This window comes from Mandrillus leucophaeus, unplaced genomic scaffold, assembly GCF_000951045.1.
Source record: "Mandrillus leucophaeus isolate KB7577 unplaced genomic scaffold, Mleu.le_1.0 Scaffold420, whole genome shotgun sequence".
NCBI classification, from domain to species: Eukaryota; Metazoa; Chordata; class Mammalia; order Primates; family Cercopithecidae; genus Mandrillus; species Mandrillus leucophaeus.
Window position 1 is genome coordinate 1526927 of NW_012104477.1, and position 20071 is coordinate 1546997.

A 20071-nucleotide genomic window follows, 5' to 3' on the forward strand; every position below is an offset into this window, starting at 1 on the left:
GCCTGTAATCCCAGCACTTTGGGAGGCCGAGGTGGGTGGATCACCTGAGGTCAGGAGTTCGAGACCAGCCTGGCCAACATGGTGAAACCCTGTCTCTGCTAAAAATACAAAAATCAGCTGGGTGTGGTGCTGGGCACCTGTAATCCTGGCTACTTGGGAGGCTGAGGCAGGAGAATCAGCTTGAAGCTGGGAGGTGGAGGTTGCAATGAGCAACAGAGCAAGACTCCATCTCAAAAAAAAAAAATCACAGTTTATAAGAGGGAAGTCTGATATTTACTTGCTGCTACATGGTTCTTTCTCCTCTCCGCTACCACTATTATATAAAACTAAGAATTTAATCTACATGTTGATGTCATGTGAAAGTAAGACTTTTTTAGTCATAGAAATTGATGGAGTTTGGGGGAAGATTCCAGAAGTATTCATGTCAGTTTTTCGTTATTTATTATTTACTATTGAGGGTTTCTCAGTTGCAACTCAGTTTTATCTTCTTTCTACCTTAAGCCATGTTAAATGCAGGTATATACCATAACATTTAACACAGAAGCTTTACTGTTATCTGTCATGTTGGAATTGGGGTGATGTCAGAGTTTATTTAATGATTCATGTCAAATGAGTGAACAATGAAGTAGATCAAAGTTCAGTAATTATCTCCACAAAGCAGTACTACTGTTGGGATTCTGAGTTAGATTGAAAACTTCTTGGTGAGCAAAATGTCTTTCAACAGGAATCTCTTGCTGTGACTATATCTCATTTCCTTGTCCCCCTCCCACATACATACAGTGATACACTTATGCAGACATAGAAAATTGTCCTTGTTGGGTTCCCTGGTTGTGAATCACTTATGTGTAGGAGGTTGCTCCTAAAGACTGAAGATGGGATAATGACTACTAGTGGATATTAAGCTACAGTGCAACCACTGCCTTTTGTCAAAATAGAATTAAGCCCTCTATTAATGTGCTTGTAGTACTTGTGCAGTGGATAATCGTTTTAATAGAGTAATATGGAGGCTAAAGAATGGAGTGGGGCCAGGTGCAGTGGCTCATGCATGTAGTCCCAGCACTTTGGGAAGCTGAGGTGGGTGGATCTCTTGCGCCCAGAAGTTCAAGACCAGCGTGGGCAACATGGTGAAACCCCATCTTTATGAAAAATACAAAAATTAGCCAGACATGGTGGCATGCACCTATAGTCCCAGTTACTTGGGAGACTGAAGTGGGAGGATTGCTTGAGCTGGAAAGTGGAGGTTGCAGTGAGCTGAGATCATGCTACTGCACTCCAGCCTGGGCAACAGAGCAAGACCTTGTCTCAAAAAAAGAAGAAGAAGAATGGAGTAGGAGGCAGGTTAGGCTCACCTATTGGTTTTTTTTTTTTTTTTTTTTTTTTTTTTGAGATAGAGTCTAGCTCTGTCGCCCAGGCTGGAGTGCAGTGGCATGATCTTGGCTCACTGCAGCCTCTGCCTCCTGAGTTCAAGCTATTCTCCTGCCTTAGCCTCCTGAGTAGCTGGGATTATAGGCGAGCACCACCATGCCTGGATAATTTTTTATTTTTAGTAGAGACGGAGTTTCACCATGTTGATCAGGCTGGTCTCGAACTCCTGACATTGTGATCCTCCCATCTCAGCCTCCCAAAGTACTGGGATTATAGGCGTGAGGCCCCGCACCTGGCCAGGCTCACTTATTTTTAAACGTGTGACGAAGCTTGGGAAGACTCTCCACTTTTCTCATGTCTCACTCTTTTTTATGTCCAGGTTGTGGCTCCAATTTTTTTTTTCCCTGACTACCCTATTAAAAATAGTATCCTCTCCGGGCGTGGTGGCTCACACCTGTAATCCCAGCACTTTGGGAGGCTGAGGCAGGTGGATCACGAGGTCAGGAGATCGAGACCATCCTGGCTAACATGGTGAACCCCCATCTCTACTAAAAATACAAAAAAATTAGCCGGGCATGATGGCGGGCGCCTGTAGTCCCAGCTATTTGGGAGGCTGAGGCAGGAGAATGGCGTGAACCCGGGAGGCAGAGCTTGCAGTGAGCCGAGATCGAGCCGCTGCACTCCAGCCTGGGCGACAGAGCAAGACTCCATCCCAAAAAAAAAAAAAAATAGTGTCCTCCCCAACTAAATCATTCTCTCTCACATTACTGTTTTTTTCTCCTATGTCATTTACTGTCTATATGTATCATTTTGTTTGCTTGTTTGAATCAAATCACTTCTTAACATTTCCATTGCTGTTATCCTAGTCCACGTCATTATTCTAGACTTTTTCAGCTACCTGTTAATTGCTCTCCCAGTTTCCCTTTTTGTTTCTTATGCCTATTTTCCACAGAACAACAGGGATCTTGAGCAATGTAAATAAATCAGATCGCATGACTGTGTCTGCCTAAAATTCACCCGGGGATTCCTATTATACCTAAAATTCAGTATAGCATCCCCCTTCTTGGGGGTATATTAAATTTAATAATTAAAAAAGTTTTTATTGATAGATGGAGATTTTAAGATTTTTTTGGAGAGAGTTCTGATTTTTGATAGTTGAGCTTAGTGATTTAACTTGTTTCTGACTTTTTTTTCTTTCTTTTCTTAATCCCCAATGTGATAGTATGTTTCTTTTATTATTATATATTTTTTTCTTTCGAGACAGAATCTCGCTCTGTTGCCCAGGCTGGAGTGCAGTGGCGCTATCTCGGCTCACTGCAAGCTCTGCCTCCCTGGTTCACGCCATTCTCCTGCCTCAGCCTCCTGAGTAACTGGGACTACAGGCGCCTGCCACCTCGCCTGGCTAATTTTGTATTTTTAGAAGAGGTGGAGTTTCACGATGTTGGTGAGGCTGGTCTTGAACTCCTGACCTCAGGTGATCCACCTGCCTCGGCCTCTCAAAGTGCTGGGATTACAGGCGTGAGCCATTGCACCAGGTTAGAATGAATCTTATCATCCAATGTCTAACAACTTTATATACTTGAGAAATTGAAGCTCAGAGAGGTGAAGTGCTTTATTCAAGTTGAAATGGCTAATTAATAATAATAGGATTGGGGCAGAAACTCAGTTTTTCTTTTCTTCTAATTCAAAGTCCTCATTTGTTAGTTTGTGATGCCTATATTTAGTGATTTTTTTTTCTTCTTTTTCTTAAGCTGTGGCTCCCGAAGCATCTAGAACCGGAAGCTATATTCAGCAATTTTTAAGTTGAATTTCTGTTAATACTTTTTACAAATAGCACAGGAGGTGAGGACCCCAGCCCCATGCAGATGGCAGCCCGGGCAGGTTGCACCAGTCCTTCTGTCATCACGTTGGCAGACAGATACCTACTCTGAAGCCTTTGTAGGGGCCTGAGCACTTTTGTGAACCTGAGCCGGAACTGAAGCTGGAGTTGATCCTGGGCACTTGGTTTGATCCTTGGCCTTGGCCTTTGGCCAGCACAGCCCGAACCTCTTGGCAATGTGGGCACAAGCACGCTTCCTAGGCTTGGGGTGGGCAATGTAGGCAAGTCGTTGGAGCTTGCTGCTGCCACCCTTTGGGATCTTGGGCTTAACCTCCTTTACGAGGGCCTTCATAGCCTCAGCACGTGCACTGATGACCTTGGCATTGTCGGTCTGGATCTTCTTTAGGCCCTTCTTGTTGTGCTTCTTGGCAAAGCACATGTTCCTCAGGAACTTGGGGTCCACTCCCTTAAGAGATTCGTATCTTTGTGATCGGGGTTTCTTTTCTAAGACAGAGTCTCCCTCTGTTGCCAGACTGGAGTGCAGTGGTGTGATCTCAGCTCACTGCAACCTCTGCCTCCTGGATTCAAGCAATTCTTCTGCTGCAGCCTCCTGAGTAGCTGGGACTACAGATGCACGCTACCATGCCAGCTAATTTTTGTATTTTTAGTAGAGATGGGGTTTCACCACGTTGGCCATGCTGGTCTCGTTCTCTTGACCTCATGATCCACCCGCCTCAGCCTCCCAAAGTGCTGGGATTACGGGCATAAGCCACCACGCCTGGCTTGATTGTGGTTTCTTAATACCATTTCTGTGCCATTTGCGGGAATGGTTGTGTGTGGTGTGGTTCTTGGACTTGGCCATGTCTGCACCTTAAGCCGTGGCTCCTGAAGCACCTAGAACTGGAAGCTATGTTCAGCAATTTTTAAGTTGAATTTCTGTTAATACTTTTTCAAATATAAAACTTAGTGGGATAACAAAGCTGATTTCTAAGGAAATATTCTTCAGGGAATTTCAGTTTCTAACTACAGCGTAAAAATCTCTTATTTCAGGATTAGTTTTTATTGGAAGAATGTCTTAGTTTGTTTTCTGCTGCTATAACAGAATACCACAGATCGATACTTTATAAAGAAAATACATTTATTTGGCTTACAGTTCTGGAAGCTGGGAAGTCCGAGGGCATGGTAGTACCAACATCTGCTTGGCATCTGGTGAGGACGTTCTTGCTGTGTCATAACATAGTGCAGGTGAGCATATATGATAGAGAGGAAATCTGACTGAACTCATCTTTAGTCAGGTACCCATTCCTATAGTTATGGCATTAATCCCACAATTATGACATTGTGTGAGTGCACTCCCACCATCATGGTCATGAGGACTATTCCCTCCTGGCCTAAACATCTCTTAAAGGTCCCACCTCTTAATATTATGACAATGGCAATTAAAGTTCAACATGAGTTTTGGAGGGGACATTAAAACCATAGTTGTTTTCATAGTTACCACATAATAATTGGCTGAATGTTTAAAGTCAAATAATGTATTTGCTATAAAAGGTTGACTAGTGATGAGGTTTCAATAACAGTTGTTTTGTGGCCAGGCATGGTTGCTCACGTCTGTAATCCCAGCACTCTGGGAGGCTGAGGCAGGCCGATCACTTGAGATCAGGAGTTTGAGACTATCCTGGCGAACATAGTGAAACCCCATCTCTACCAAAAATAAAACATTTAGCTGGTTGTGGTAGCACACACCTGTAATCCCAGCTACTCAGGAAGCTAAGGCATGAGAATCACTTGAACCTGGGAGACGGAGGTTGTAGTGAGCTGAGGTCGCACCACTGCACTCCAGCCTGGGTGACAGAGCAAGATTGTCTCAAAAATACAAAACAAAACAGTTCTTTTGTGGGGATTATTTGTAGTTGTTGGACCAGAAGCAATTATTTTTTTATACATTAAAAGAGTTATATAAAATATGAAATGGAGATGTACAGTATAGTAACGTAGCTTATTCAACTTGTTAAATTAAGTCTCCTGTTCTGATTTAGATTGACCCACAATGTTGAATTTAGCTTGGAGAATATAACTTTACTATATCAGCAATATTCCCCAAAGAGCAGGAGTGCCATCTTTAAACATATGGTTAAACAAGTAATAGGAGGATCCATACATTTCTATTACACCTGAATTATTAATTAATTAATTTATTTATTGAAACAGGGGTCTCACTCTGTTACCCTGGCTGGAGTGCAGTGGTGCGAACTCCGCTCACTGCAACCTCTGCTTCCTAGGCTGAAGCTTTCCTCCCACCTCATCCTCCTGACTAGCTGGGACTACAATCATGCACCACCACGCTGGCTAATTTTTCTATTCTTTTTTTTTTTTTTTTTTGGTAGAAGCAGGGTTTCCTTATGTTGCCTAGGCTACTCTCAAATTCCTGGACTAAAGCAATCTGCCCGCCTCGACGTCCCAAAGTGTTCAGAGTACAGGCATGAGCCACCACGCTTGGCCAAGCCTGAACTTTTAGCTAGCTTTCATCATTGAACGAACCTAAAACTTTTATGAAGATCCTCTCCGAGTTAGCTAAACTCTAAAGTTTGAGGACACAGTCTTCCAGAAGATCACTTTCATTTCTGACACCAACTGCAAGTCTTTGGGAGCTGGGGAGGTTCCCAAAGTTTTGATAACTTGCTAAAAAGATGCTAGGAGAACTCACTGCTAAGAGCTATTATATTCATGGTTACAGTTTATTTCAGGGAAAGGATACAGATTAAAATCAAGGCACGGAGCCCATAGAACCAAGTTCAAGAAGGTTTCAAATGTTGGAGCATCTGGTGTTTGCTCCCCATTAAGTCAGGAGGTGTTACTCTCAGTATCAGTATGTGACAGTATGCATGGACTATTGCCATCTGGGGAAGCTCACTTGTGCCTCAGTGTCCAGATTTTCAAATTAGGACTTCATTAAATAGGTATATTTGATTGATGGGTTGCCCACATAGTTGAACTCAGTCTCCAGGTTGGATTCAGACTGATACTGGGTGACCCAAAGTCCCATCCTAAATCACATGGTTGGCCTTTCTGGTTGGCCAACCCTGCCCAGAAAGACACCTCTATTTAGTATGACATAGATTACCTCTCAGGAGCAGAGGGCACCTGTCTTTGGGCAAGGCTAAATTCTTTAATAGGTAGGATGTAAAATTAAAACTTACCTCCATGGTTTCTTTAGGAACAGACTCTGTAGATAATAAGTGGATTTGATCCTAACTCCATGTATTAATAAGAACCGACATAATTTCTTTCAAGTAGTCACTTAAACTACATTATAACCTCATTAGGTGAATCCTCTACTATATTTTTATCCTGCTTGGGCTTCACTGAACTTCTTGGTTTTGTTTGGTTGATGTCTTTCTTCACTTATGGAGAGTTCTGGCCATTTCCTTTTAAAATATTTATTCTATTTCATTCTCTCTCCTCTCCTTCTTGGACTCCAATTACACATTATATTAGACCATTTGAAATTGTCCCACAGAACTTAGACATGCTGTTGTATCCCCTTCCCCTCTTTTTCTCTGTTTCAGTTTGGATATTTTCTGTTGATCTGTCCTCAGGTTTGTCAATCCTTCTGCTAAGTCCATCTAATTAATTATTGATTTCAAATATATTTTTGCTTTCCAGTATTTCTTCTCTATAGTTCCTATTACTCTGCTGAAATGTCTCATCACTTCATACATATTGTCTGTCTTTTCTACTAGATCATTTAATATTTTTATCATAATTTTTTTTTTTGAGACGGAGTCTCGCTCTGTCACCCAGGCTGGATGGAGTGCAGTGGCGCGATCTCAGCTCACTGCAACCTCTGCCTCCTGGGTTCAAGTGATTCTACTGCCTCAGCCTCCTGAGTAGCTGGGATTACAGGTGCACACTACCACGCCTGGCTAATTTTTGTATAGTGTTTCACCATGTTGGCCAGACTTGTCTCAAACTCCTTACCTGAGATGATCCACTTGCCTTGGCCTCCCAAAGTTCTGGGATTACAGGTGTGAGCCACCGCACCCAATCTATCATAATTATTTTAAAGTTACTATTTTTTTTTTTGAGATGGAGTCTCATTCTGTTGCCCAAGCTGGAGGGAAGTGGCATGATCTTGGGTCACCGCAACCTCTGCCTCCCAGGTTCAAGCGATTCTCCTGCCTCAGCCTCCTGAGTAGCTGGGATTACAGGCACGTGTCACTATGCCCAGCTAATTTTTGTATTTTTAGTAGAGACGGGGTTTCACCATGTTGGCCAGGCTGATCTTGAACCCCTGACCTCAAACGATCCACCTGCCTTGGCCTCCCAAAGTGCTGGATTACAGGCATGAGCCACCGCGCCTATCCTAAAGTTACTATTTAATAATAATTCCAACATTTGGGGCATCTTTGAGTTTGCTTATTTTGACTATTTCCTTTACTTTTATTTACCATTGGTCACATTTTCTTGCTTCTTTGTATGTCGCACAATCTTTTATTTTATACCAGACAACTTCTGTTTTTTTTTTTTTTTTTTTTTTTTTTTTGAGACACAACCTCACTCTGTGACCCAGGCTGGAGTGCAGTGACTCAATTTCGGCTCACTTTTTAGTTTTTCATACTTCTCCAAAACTGTCTTCTTTTAAAATCACTAATATTAGGGAGGGGAAATATGACTGCTAATGAGTGCAGGGTTTCTTTATGGGGTGATGAAAAGTATTCTGAAACTTGGTAGTAGGTGATGGTCACATACCTCTCAATATACTAAAAATACACTAAAAACAACTGAATATACTAAAAACAACCGCAATCTCTGCCTCCCGAGTTCAAGCAATTCTCCAGCCTCAGTCTCCTGAGTTTCTGGGAGTACAGGCCTGTGCTACCACGCCCGGCTAATTTTTGTATTTTTGTATTTTTAGTACAGATGGGGTTTCACCACCTTGGCCATGCTGGTCTTGAACTCCTGACCTCAGGTAATCCACCTACCTAGGCCTCCCATAGTGCTAGGATTACAGGTGTGAGCCGCTGTACCTGGCCTGTATACCAGACAACTTCTATAAAACAAAGGAGAACCTGAAGTTTACTTATTTTTTACTTAATATTTACCTCCAAAGTGCCATTTATTCTGTCTGGCCACTAAATTAAGTCTAATTTATAAGATGAGTAAGATGAGTCTGTGCTTTGTTGCAGCTGTAGTTTGATTCAGTTTACCACTGGGTCTAAATACTTTGGGGCAGAATTATGACTTTCTCCTCAGCAGGATTTGGGATCTAAGCACTGATATGATTTCAGAGATCTGTTTTGCCAGCTGAGCTGCCAGCTTTTTAGGTCGCTGGGAGGTTCTCTTTGTTCTTTAATTGTGCCTCTTGCCTTTTTGTGTCTCAGGAGATCTCTGCCTTGCTGCTCTTACCCTTGCCTCAGGAGGGCAGCTGTTTTACATTCTGTGAAGGCTTGGAATGCCTTGGAGGGCTTTTTCTCAGTTCTTGCCTCCAGAGCCTTTGGTAGCCGAAAGCTTAGATTACCTCAGATGGATTTCTGTCTGCTCACTTGCCAGCCTCCTTTGGAAGATGACTGCCTTGTACTTCAGGGAGGCCTATATACTTCAAATGGGATCTCTTTCAGTTCTTCTGACCTGTCTTCAGCTTTCAATGTACTACCTGTGTATTTAGTGAAGATCTGTAGGAGAGTTGGTAGATGGGTACAGATGGGTTCCGTGTCTGGGGCTCCTTGTAATTCTTATTCCAGCACATTAGACTACTCAGCTTTACCTCTACCATGCCTTGGAATTTTAATCTGTCATGCTAGCCTACATTTGGCATTAAAAATTTCTTAAAAGTCTGGTTTGTTTCTTCTTATCCCTGTCTATAGTACATTTTCTCCTGCTGCTGCTGCACCAGGGAAGAGAGTAGTATTGGGCCTCTCTCTCCTATTAAAGGGCAATCACTTTCTGAAATTTAATTCATTAGGTGTTTGTGTGTTCTCTGTTCTGTGACATTTCTTTTTCTTTTTTTTTTGAGACAGGGTCTCACTCTGTCGCCCAGGCTGGAGTGTAGTGGTGCATGATCTCGGCTCACTGCAATCTCCACCTCCTGGGCTCAAGTGATTCTCCTGCCTCAGACTCCTGAGTAGCTGAGATTATAGGCATGCACCACCACGCTCGGCTAATTTTTGTATTTTTAGTAGAGATGGGGTTTCACCATGTTGGCCAGGCTGGTCTCGAACTTCTGATCTCAAGTGATCCATCCACCTTGGCCTCCCAAAGTGCTGGGATTACAGGCGTGAGCCACCATGCCCAGCCCAAAATCCCTATATTTATCATCTTTATTTTGAGGTAGTAAAACATGCAAATGATGAAAAATTTAAAACTACTGAAATTTAGCAAAAAGTAAATCTGCTTCCTACCATTGGCTCCCAGCTGTCCCTCATTTTTAGTTATTGACTTAGTAGTTTCTTACTTTTATCACCGTAGTCCCCTAAGGCGTCTCTTCCTTTCCAAGTAAAACCTTTCTATCTGTGTTTCTGATAGTATCCTATTCAACTATACCCAGTTTGTGAGCGAGTATGCATCTTCTGTCTCTGTGCGTCTCATTTTTTTTTTCCTGAATCCTTCCCTTCAGTCTGTGGCCTTCCCCATTTTAAACAGCCATTCTGATACCACCTCCTCCTATCTACCTCTCTCTCCTAGTTCCCTCTGAAAGAATAATATACTCTTGTTACTTATAATTCCTTACTTTTAGTTTTTCATACTTCTCCAAAACTGTCTTCCTTTAAAATCACTAATATTAGGGGAAATGTGAAACCCTGCCAATTAGAAACTCTGCTAATGGGTGCAGAGTTTCTTTATGGGGTGTTGAATGTATTCTGAAACCTGGTGGTAGTGATGATAACACACCTCTGAATATACTAAAAACAACTGAATAGTATACTTTAAAAGTGTAAATTTTATATTAAGAGTTATATCTCAATAAAGCTATTATTGTAAACATCACTGAGTTCTTAGACCTAGTGTTTTTTTCCAGTCCTTATCCTATGTCATCTTTCTGTAGTTTCTGACAATATTAACCATTTCCTCCTTAGGATACTCTGTTCCTTGTATTTATTTGATACCAGTCTTCATGTGCTAATGGCGCTCATGATTTTTTTCTTGTTTCTTTTTTTATCTTCACTCTACACATTCTCCCAGGGCAATCTTCAACTACTTCCATGACTTCAGGTCTTCAGCTGTACACATAGATAACGCCTAAAGATTTATCTCTAGCCAAATTGCTCTGTTGAGCCCAAAGCCAGTGTTTCTTTTTTCTTTTTCTTTTTTTTTTTTTTTTTTGGAGACAGGATCTGCTCTATCACGCATGCTGGAGTGCAGTAGCACTAGGGAGCCTTGATCTGGCTCAAGCAATCTTCCCACCTCAGCCTCCTGAGTAGCTGGAACTACAGGCCCGCACCACCACACCCAGCTAATTTTTGTATTTTTTATAGAGATGGGGTTTCAGTATGTTGTCCAGGCTGATCTTGAACTCCTGGGCTTCAACTCCTGACCACTCGCCTTGGCCTCCCAAAGTGCTGGGATTATAGGCGTCAGCCACCGTGCCCGGCCAAGGCCGGTATTTCTATCTCCAAGCAGACATGAACTATATTTCTCACAAGTACTTCAAAATAGGAATGTGTTTTGGTCTGACTAAAAACGGCCTTGTGGCTCTGAAGAACAATTCTGAGATATACATATGGATTTTCTTCTCTTAGAGGAAGAAATTGATGGCATATTATTTAGCACATTTAAGATGGCTTCTAAATACTTTAAAAATGAATGCAACAAGAGTGGGTTAAAAATCTATTGTATCTCTTTATTGTATCTCTTAGGTTAAAATACTCATTTTGAATGTGATATTTTTGTTCCATATTAGATTTAATTTCACCTATTTGTTTAACAAATACTTGAATGAAAGCTTTGTTATTCCAGGACTAGAGTACTGTGAATATAGCAGTAAACCAGACAAATAAATCCCAGCTTCATGAAATTTATAGCCTAGAAGGGGAAATGCAGACAATAAACAAAATAAATAAGTAAATATATAGTATACTAGATGGTAGTAAATGCTGAGGAGAAAATTGTAAGGTGATAGGCAGTGGAGTTGGAGAAAATTGTAGTTTAACTCGGTTATCAGGGAGGACTTTACAAAAGTGTCACCTTCTCAATGAAGACTTGAAGAAAGCAAGGGATTAAGCCATTCAGCGATTCAGGGGAAGAACAGCCTAGTCAGAGGTAACAGAAGAGCAAAGGCCGTGAGTTGGGAGCATAAGGTGTTTGAGGAACAAGGGGGCCAGTGTGACGGAAGCAGTGCAGAGTTACAGGAGAGAGATAATGAGAGGCCAAATATTAGTGTGCCTGGTGGGCCATTGTAAAGATTGTACCTTTTCTCTGAATGAGTTAGGAGCTGTTGAAAATTCTGTGCAGAGGAGTGACAGGTTCTAGGTTTTTCAAGATCACTCCAGCTACTGTGTTGAGGATAGTCTGAAGGTGAGGAATGGAGGGGTTATAAATATAGCAGGGAAACAGTTTGGGGAAGGCTATTTCAATAATCCAGGAAAGAACAAGAGGTGATGATTAATTGGTCTAGGATGATATTGAGAACATAATGAAGGAATGTTTACGTTCAGAAATATTTTGAAGATAGAGCCTGTAAGTTTCTGTTAAGTATCTGATATAGTGACCACTAAACATTGTTGCCTTCCTAATAAGCTATAATTGAATTAGAATTTTCTAATATAATAGAAATAAGCAAATTTACTAGTTATGCATAAAATGATGAAAGTGTATAATCGTTTCTCTCACTGATTGTAATATCTTACTACAGTAAGATATTATCTTACTACAGTAGTTTTCCCACCTTATCTTTGGTAGGATATGTTTCAAGATCACCAGTGGATGCCTAAAACTTCGGATAGTACCAAACCCTATATATACAGTCATATGTTGCTTAACGACAAGGATATGTTCTAAGAAATGCATCAGTAGGCAATTTTGTCATTGTGTGAATATCATAGCAAGTACTTAAACAAATCTTGATGGTGTAATCTATACACCTAGGGTATGTAGTATAGCCTTTTGCTCTTAGGCTACAAACCTTATGGCATATTGCTGTACGTATATTAAATGCTGTACATACTATAGCATGTTACTAAATACTGTAGGCAGTTGTAACAATTGGTAAGTATTTGCATATCTAAACATAGAAAAGGCACAGTAAAAATATGGTATAAAAGATTTTAAAATGCACCTGTGTAGGGCACTTAACTATGAGTGAAGCTTGCAGGACTGGCAGTTGCTCTGGGTGAGTCAATGAGTGAATAGTGAGTGAATGCAAAGGCCTAGGACATTATACTACTGTAGATTTTATAAACACTGTACATATACTATCCTATATTTGCAAAAATATATTTTTCTTTTTAATTAAAAAAAAATCTTTTTTAGACAGTCTCACTCTGTTGACCAGGCTAGTGCAATGGTGTGATCACAGCCTGGAATTATTGCAGCCTGGAATTCCTAGGCTCAAATGATCCTCCTACCTCAGCCTCCTGAGTAGCTAGAAATGTAGGTGTGTGCTACCACACTCGGCTAATTATTTTTTAAAGTTTTTGTAGTTGAGGAAGGTGTTCTTGCTACATTGCCCAGGCTGGTCTCAAACTCCTGGGCTTTAAGGATCCTCTCCTCTTGGCCACCCAAACTGCTGGGATTATAAGCATGAACCACCATCCCCAGCTGTTTTTCTTTCTTTAGTAATAAATTAACCTTAGCTTACTGTAACCTTTTTACTTTATACACTTTTTATTTTTATTTTTTTAACTTTTGACCCTTTTGTAATATAAGAACATAATACAGCTATACAAAAATACTTTATATCCTTATTCTACAAGTGGCTATTTTCTATTTTTTAAATTTTTAATTATTTTTTACTTTGTAAACTTTTTTGTTAAAAACTAAGACACAAACACACGTGGTAGCCTAGGCCTACACAAGGTCAGGATAATCAGTGTAGCTGTTTTCCATCTCTACATCTTGTTTCACTGGAAGTCCTCAGGGGCAATAACATGCACGGAGCTGTCATCTCCTAGGATAACAATGCCATCTTCTGAAATACCTCCAAAAGGACCTACTTGAGGCTGTTTTACAGTTAACTTTTTTTTTTCTTTTTTTTTTTTTAAGTAGAAGGAGTGTACTATAAAGTAACAATGAAAAATATAGGAAACATTACTAGGAATTTTTCATCTCTGTTATAACATTATAATCTTTTTTTTTTTTTTAGAGACAGGATCTTACTCTGTGCTCAGGCAAGAGGTACAGTGGCATGATCATAACTCACTGTAACTTCAAACTCCTGGTTTCAAGTGAGTCTCCTACTTCAGCCTCCCAAAGAGCTGAAATTGAGTGGCTAGAACTGCAGGCATGTGCCACCATGCCTGGCTAATTTTTTTTTTCTTTTTAGGAGGATTCTCACTGTGTTACTCAGGCTGGTCTCAAACTCCTGGGTTTAAGTATTCCCCATCCTCGACCTTCCAAAGGGAGGGTGCTGAGACTATAGGTGTGAGCCACCACACCTGGCCCATTATAATCCTGAGGGCCCACTGTCATATATATGGTCTGCTGTTGACTGGAATGTCATGTGGTACATGACTATACTGTTTTTTCCTGTATGTACATACTTACAATAAAGTGGGTTTTTTTTTGTTTTTTTGTTTTTTTGAGACAGAGTCTCTTTCTGTTGCCCAGGCTGGAGTGCAGTGGCATGATCACTGCAACCTCTGTCTCCCAGGTTCAAGGGATTCTCCTGCCTCAGCCTCCCAAGAAGCTGGGATCACAGACGTATGCCACCACACCATGCCTAGCTCATTTTTGTATTTTTAGTAGAGACGGGGTTTCACCATGTTGGCCAGGCTGGTCTCGAACTGCTGACCTCAGGTGATCCACCCACCTTGGCCTCCCAAAGTTCTGGGATTACAGGTGTGAGCCACCGTGCCTGACCAATAAAGTTTAATTTAAGTTAGGCACAGTAAGAGAATAACCATAAGTAATAATAGAATAATTGTAACAGTATACTTTCATAAAAGTTATTTAAGACTTATGAATTGTTGATATCTGGAATTTTCTATTTAATATTTTTGGACCACTTTTGACTGTGGGTGACTGAAACCTTGGAAAGGGAAACTATGGATAAGGGGGAACTTCTGCATTCATTTTGTAATGTTTTACTTGTGTTTTAAAATACATTGAGGCCAAGCTTGGTGACTCATGTCTGTAATCCCAGCACTTTGGGAGGCCAAGGCAGGAGGATTGCTTGAACTTAGGAGTTTGAGACCAGCCTAGGCAACATGCATGGCAAAACCTCATCTGTACAAAAATTACAAAACTTAGCTGGGCATAGTGGTGCATGCCTGTAGTTCCAGCTACTCTGGAGACTGAGGTGGGAGGATTACCTGAGCCTGGGAGGTCGAGGCTGCAGTGAACTGTGATCATGCCACTTCACTTTAGCCTGGTGACAGAGTGAGAACCTGTCTCAAAAATAAATAATAAATAAATAAAAATGCGCTGAATGTTTTACATAAATTGATCATGTTATGTGCAGTGCTCATTAATTCACAGATGATGAACGTTTGAGAAACTCTATTTTATAAAGTTTGTTATAGTCTTATCCTTTCCCCGTATCTCTTAATGAGTAAGGGCAGTCTCCTTAATTTAGCCTCTAGATTGGCAGATCAAAGGGAGACAGTATAGCTTTTATTTGTATTTTTTAATGTTATCACTAAAAAAATAAACTTTCCAAGTTGAACTTTTTTTTTTTTTTTCTTTGAGGCAGGGTCTTGTTCTGTCATCCAGGCTGAAGTACAGTGAATGATCTTGACTCACTGCAGCCTCACCTTTCTGGGCTCGAGTGATCCTCCTACCTCTCAGCCTCCAGAGTAGCTGGGACTACAGGCGTGCACCACTATGCCCAGCTAATTTTAAAATTTTTTGTAGAGATGGGGTTTTGCCATGTTGCCCAGGCTGGTCTCAAACTCCTGGGCTCCTCTTGTCTCAGCCTCCCAATGTGTTTTGTGAGTCACTGCACCCAGCCAAGAGTAGATTATTCTTTATGGTTAAGTAATGCACAGAAAAGTGCATAAATCATATATGATTACTTAACAAATAATCATAAACACTTATGTAACCAGTCACTAGGTTAGGAAGCAGAATATTGCTGGTACCCGAAGTCCCCACTATATTTTTTTCTGATTATGACTTTCTCTATCAGTAACTACTATTCTAACTTTTTTTTTTTTTTGAGACAGTTTCACTCTTACTGCCCAGCCTGGAGTACAATGGCATGGTCTTGGCTAACTGCAACCTCTATTTCCCAGGTTAAAGCGATTCTCCTTCTCAGCCTCCCGAGTAGCCGGGATTACAAGCATCCGCCACCACACCTGGCTAGTTTTTTGTATTTTTAGTAGAGATGGGGTTTCTCCATGTTGGTCAGGCTGGTCTCGAACTCCTGACCTCAGGTGATCCGCCTGCCTTGGCCTCCCAAGGTGCTGGGATACAGGCATGCACCACCACCTGTGATAATCATTTCCTTCACAGTTTTGCCATAATGTAAGCATTCTTAAATAAAATAGTTTTTCATGTTTTTGAACTTTGTATGAATCAAATCGTGTGTGTGTGTGTGTGTGTATATATATATACCAAATGCTGGGATTACAGGTGTGAGCCACCGCATCTAGCCTTTTTTTTTTTCTAGTAGTTGTTTTTAATGTATTAGAAAGATTAGCTCTTTGTGATACGAATAGCAAAACTTTTTTCTTGGTTTATTGCTTTTCATTGACATTTTTATGGTTCTGTTGTTTTTATGTATTTATTTCTGACAGAGAGTCTGGCTATGTGGCCCAGGGTGGAATACAGTGGCACGATCATAGCTCACTGCAGCCTCGACCCCCTGGGCTCAAGCAGTCTTCCCATCTCAGCCTCCAGAGTAACATGTGCCACCACGCCCTGCTGATTTATATATATATATATTTTTCCATAGAGATATGGATTCACCATGTTGCCCAGGCTTGGTTCAGTTATTTTTATTTTTGGTTTTCATTGCCTATAGCAGTGCCTGATGCATAGTATACACCCAATAAATATTTACTGAGGAAATGAATACATTCACTGGTGCTTTTTTGCCAAACAAAAGTTATTTTAAAAAATGTTTGTGTGCTTGAATCTTTTCACATGTGGCTTGTAGATTTTGAGTCATATTAGGAGGCCTTTATGCTGAGGTTACAACGGAATTCTATGTTGTCTTTTGTTTTCACGATTCAATTTCTTTACACTTATTTAGAGCCAGGACAGTGGCTCACACTGTAATCCCAGTGATTTGAGAGGCTGAGGTGAGAAGATCACTTAGGACTAGGAGTTCGAGATCAGCCTGGGCAATATAGCCAGACCCTGTCTCTATAAAAAATGAAAACATTAGCCGGGCCTGGTTATACTGGTAATCTCAGCTGCTCGGGAGGCTGAGGCAGGAGGATCCCTTGAACCTCTAGGAGTCTGAGATTACAGTGAGTTATGATGATGTCACTGCCCTCCAGCATCAGTGATAGAGTGAGACCTTGTCTCTATTTTTAAACATTTAATCTTTTTGTAACTTATCCTTTGTGGTTGATTGTGAACACGTTTCTCTCTAAATTGTTAACAGTTTTCTAAATCTAGAATATTAAGGTAATTAGGAAGTATATACTTTAAAAATTAAAAAATTATAAAGGATAAGACCTCATTTAAAGGCTATAGGTTGGCCAGGTACAATGGTGTACACCAGTAATCCCAGCACTTTGGGAGGCCTAGGTGAGAGGATTGCTTTGAGCCAGGAGTTTGAGACCAGCCTGGACAACATGGTGAGACCCTGTCTCTACAAAAAATTTAAAAAGTAGTTGGATGTAGTGGTACATGCCTGTAGTCCCAGCTACTCGAGAGGTTAAGGCAAAAGGATTGCTTAAGTCCAGGAGTTCTAGGTTACAGTGAGCTATGATCGAGCCGCTGCCCTTCAGCCTGTGCAACAGAGCTAGACTCTGTCTTCAAAATAAATAAATAGGCCAGGTGCAGTGGCTCACACCTGTAATCCCAACATTTTAGGAGGCTGAGACAGGCGGATCACCTGAGGTCAGGAGTTTGAGACCAGCCTGACCAACATGGTGAAACCCCATCTCTACTAAAAATACAAAAATCAACCAGGTGTGATGGCTAGCGCCTGTAATCCCAGCTACTCTGGAGGCTGGGAAGCGGAGGTTGCAGTGAACTGAGATTGTGCCACCGCACTCCAGCCTGGGCAACAAAACAAGACTCTGTCTCAAAAAAAAGTCAATAATAAATAAATAAATAAAGACAGTAAGTTATCTGTGGGACTTAAAAAAATAAAAAGAAAATTTTGTTCTCCCCCAGAATAACAGGAATTTGAGATATTTTTTGGCATGTGGAAAGAGATGACTGTTGAGAAGATATTTTTCCTTACCACCCAGAAAGCAAACATACTTGTTCACCATGTTTTTTTGTTCCTGTTTCTCTCTTCATAAACTCTAACCTTGCACTGTTCACTAGATACCTTTGGCTGCTGAGCACTTGAAATGTAACTAGTCCAAATTGAGATGTGCTAATGCATAATATACACCAGATTTCAAGGATTCGTGTTTTTTAAAACCATGAAATATTTCATTCATATTTTATATTACCTGTTAAAATGACAATATTTTTCATATATTAGATTAAATATCTTTTTTTTAAAATTAATGTAGCTGTAGAAACTTTTATATGTGGCATTCATTTTTTTCTTTTCTTTTTTTTTTTTTTTTTTTTTTGAGATGGAGTCTCACTCTGTTGCCCAGACTGGAGTGCAGTGGCGTGATCTTGACTCACTGCAACATGCACCTCCAGGGTTCAAGCAGTTCTCCTGCTCAGCCTTGGGAGTAGCTGGGATTACAGACACCCACCACTATGCCTAGCTAATTTTTGTATTTTCAGTAGAGACAAGGTTTCACCATATTGGCCATACTGGTCTCAAACTCCTGTCCTCAGGTGATCCATCTGCCTTGGCCTCCCAAAGTGCTGGGAATACAGGCATGAGCCATCGCTCTCGCCCTCTTTCTGTTTCTTTTGGACAGTGTTACTCTAACCTAATCACATCGAATACCTGGACATTCTTTTATTTTTGTCTTTGTGACAAATTTTTATAGTTCCTAAGACCAGAATACTTGCTTTCTTTCATCAGATGACGTTTTTTCCTTCCATGAATCAGTAGAGTTAGGAGAATATTATCTTGTCATGTACTGGGGTTTTTCCTTTTAACAGAAATGGAACAACTTTTACTTTTAGTTTTCTATTACCATCTCCCTCCTAGTTTTTAAGATAATTTGCTCCCCCACCCCACCTGTTTATTCTAAACTCAACCATGTTATTTTTTAGTAAAGTTTGAATTATTAATAAATGAGTCATTTTAGCCTTTTTTTTTCCTATTTCAGAATTTGAGCTTCTCTTTGATAAAAGGAATGGTGTCTTATGTTCTCTAGTCATTGATGCATTCATTCAACTGCGTTAGAAGTTTGAGAGTAGACGATGAAAAAAAGTTCTTGCCCTCAGTGAAATTACAAATTTGCTAGTCATCTGGTGATGATAAATTAACTGATAAATTGGTACATGTTATTTTTATTTTTATTTTTATTTTTGAGACAGAGTCTTGCTCTGTCACCTAGGCTGGAGTGCAGTGGCGCGATCTTGGCTCACTGCAAGCTTCGCCTCCCGGGTTCACGCCATCCTCCTGCCTCAGCTTCCCAAGTAGCTGGGACTACAGGCACCCCGCCACCACGCCTGGCTAATTGTTTGTATTTTTAATAGAGATGGGGTTTCACCATGTTAGCCAGGATGGTCTCGATCTCCTGACCTTGTGATCCACCAGTCTCGGCCTCCCAAAGTGCTGGGATTACAGGCGTGAGCCACCACGCCCGGCTGGTACGTGTTATAACTAAATAACAGTATTAATTACCTCATGATATAATTAAAAGAAACAAATTTATTAAAATAACGCTATGATTGAAGATGAAAGTTGATATTTATAGTGGATAGATTATAGTAATTTAGACACTTACTCAGATAACTTTAAAGTACATTGTGGAGAGTTAGTTCTGCCTGAATTTGAGTCCTGATTTCATCACTTGCTAGCTGCTATGAGACTGAGCAGATTACATAACTTGTATGCTTAAATTTCTTCATTTGTATACTAAGGATACTAATAGCTACTTTATAAAATTTGTGAGGATTAAATTAGTTAATGCATTGCTTAAAGCAGTGTTTGGCAGATAGTGTCTATATATCTCTCTGCATAGATAGAGATATGCAGATATTTGCTACAGTTTTATCAAATACTTTCCATGGTTACTGCAGTTGTAATTATTTTATTTTGGTTTGGTTTTTGTTTTATTTTTTAGAGACAGAGTCTCATTCTGTCCCCTGGACTGGAGTGCAGTGACACAATCATAGCTCACTGTAACCTTGAACACCTGGGCTCAAGTGTTCCTCCCACCTCAGTCTCCTGACTAGCTGAGACTACAGGCATATTCCAACACATCCAAATAACTTTTATTTGTAGAGATAGGGGTCTTGCTATGTTGCCCAGGCTGGTCTGGTACCCATGGGCTCAAGCAATCCTCCTACCTCAGCCTCCCAAAGTTTAAGAGTCACCTCGCCCAGCCCATGATTTTATTTTTAATGGTGGTATAATATTCAGTTCTGGCTGGGCTCGGTGGCTCACGCCTGTAATCTCAGCACTTTGGGAGGCTGAGGCAGGTGAATCACCTGAGGTCAGGGGTTTGAGATTAGCCTGGCCAACAT

The 20071-nt window shown here is 40.7% G+C and overlaps 2 protein-coding genes across 3 annotated transcripts in view; one reads left to right on the forward strand and one right to left on the reverse strand.

Moving 5' to 3' along the window:
• The window catches only part of PIK3C2A (phosphatidylinositol-4-phosphate 3-kinase, catalytic subunit type 2 alpha), a 129732-nt gene that overhangs the window by 16296 nt on the left and 93365 nt on the right, over positions 1-20071 (forward strand). The window lies entirely within an intron of this gene.
• On the reverse strand, positions 3193-4046 carry LOC105548766 (60S ribosomal protein L29-like). The gene is made up of 2 exons (XM_011992952.1): positions 3985-4046; positions 3193-3687 (listed from the first exon to the last, which is right to left on the reverse strand). Exons 1-2 carry the CDS (start codon positions 4044-4046, stop codon positions 3288-3290), a joined length of 462 nt encoding a protein of 153 aa, XP_011848342.1. The 3' UTR covers positions 3193-3287.